This window comes from Etheostoma spectabile, chromosome 3 (assembly GCF_008692095.1).
Source record: "Etheostoma spectabile isolate EspeVRDwgs_2016 chromosome 3, UIUC_Espe_1.0, whole genome shotgun sequence".
In the NCBI taxonomy this organism is placed as follows: domain Eukaryota; kingdom Metazoa; phylum Chordata; class Actinopteri; order Perciformes; family Percidae; genus Etheostoma; species Etheostoma spectabile.
Genome location: NC_045735.1, coordinates 24,284,464 through 24,285,541, shown reverse-complemented (window position 1 = coordinate 24,285,541; position 1,078 = coordinate 24,284,464). Strand labels below are relative to the sequence as shown.

At 38.4% G+C, this 1,078-nt stretch overlaps 1 protein-coding gene across 2 annotated transcripts in view; it reads right to left on the bottom strand.

Moving 5' to 3' along the window:
* Window positions 1–1,078, bottom strand: part of vps53 (VPS53 subunit of GARP complex) — a 28,936-nt gene that overhangs the window by 18,896 nt on the left and 8,962 nt on the right. For both annotated transcript variants that reach the window (XM_032509574.1, XM_032509575.1), the window contains exon 7: window positions 697–816. In XM_032509574.1, coding sequence (XP_032365465.1) covers window positions 697–816 — 120 coding nt within the window. The remainder of the gene's footprint in view (window positions 1–696; window positions 817–1,078) is intronic.

The following is a 1,078-nucleotide window of genomic DNA, read 5'->3' as shown; positions in this document are numbered from 1 at the left end:
TGTGTGTGTGTGTGTGTGTGTGTGTGTGTGTATATACTGTATCCCTGTGTGATTTTTTGTGTCTTTAAACAAAATATCAGATGCAGATATTGGCATGACTCTCACCAAAGCAAAGAGACATTCCTAAATGTAACATTGATTACAAATGACACTGTTAGATTGATAGACATGTTACAAGCATGAACAACAATTTCAAATGCATAATTTAATGAATGCATCTTACACACACACACATGGAGACAAGAACACGTCTAAGAAAAGGGTGTCTCTAATCTCTCAAAATGAAAACATTCTGGCATAATAGGACCCTATTCAGCGTTTCCTTCCTGTGGTGTTCCTGTATGAGTGGGATTATGCACGCATGTGTGTGAAAAACTGCATAAACAGGATGTAATACGCAAAATCCCTCTGGCCAAATACTGTAAACAATTTTCAAAAGTTTAGCTGATGAGCTGTGGATTATTACAGCTGTAAGCAGGGACCAGGCTTTGAACTGGCTACTGGAAATGAAATGTTCTTACAGGTATGCTGCCTATCCAACAACTGCCCAAGTGAGCTTGAGCAAGGCACTAAACTCCTCAGCGTTCAAGAGTTACTGCAACACAGCTGATACACTCATAGAAAATGCACTTGAGGAAAATAGTATGCACAGACATTGCCCGTGAGTGTGTGTATTAATGTGTGCATATTAGTTACCTCTCAGAAAGCTGTCTGATCTGGGGAATGCCCATGTACTTGTGGAAATGTTCAAGCACATTGACCACTCCCTGAAGCAGGTTGGCCACCTCACCATACTGCCTCTTTCTGGTCATGGCTCTGGAACACAACACATATGTGAATTATTTCTATTAATATATAAAGAAAATATATATCTTCATATTCTCTATGGTACAATTGTCAAGTGGTTTTGCCATACACCTCTTTAAAAATATTATTCAAGCAACAATCTAACTTTCTAAATTTCTCACAAGTGTGAATTAGCATGCTCCTAACACGCTATAGGTAAGAAAACCATCCACTGTCCTTAACTCTTGTGTGTCAAAATTGAAAATCAACACTTTTGTTGACGCTTTTAATC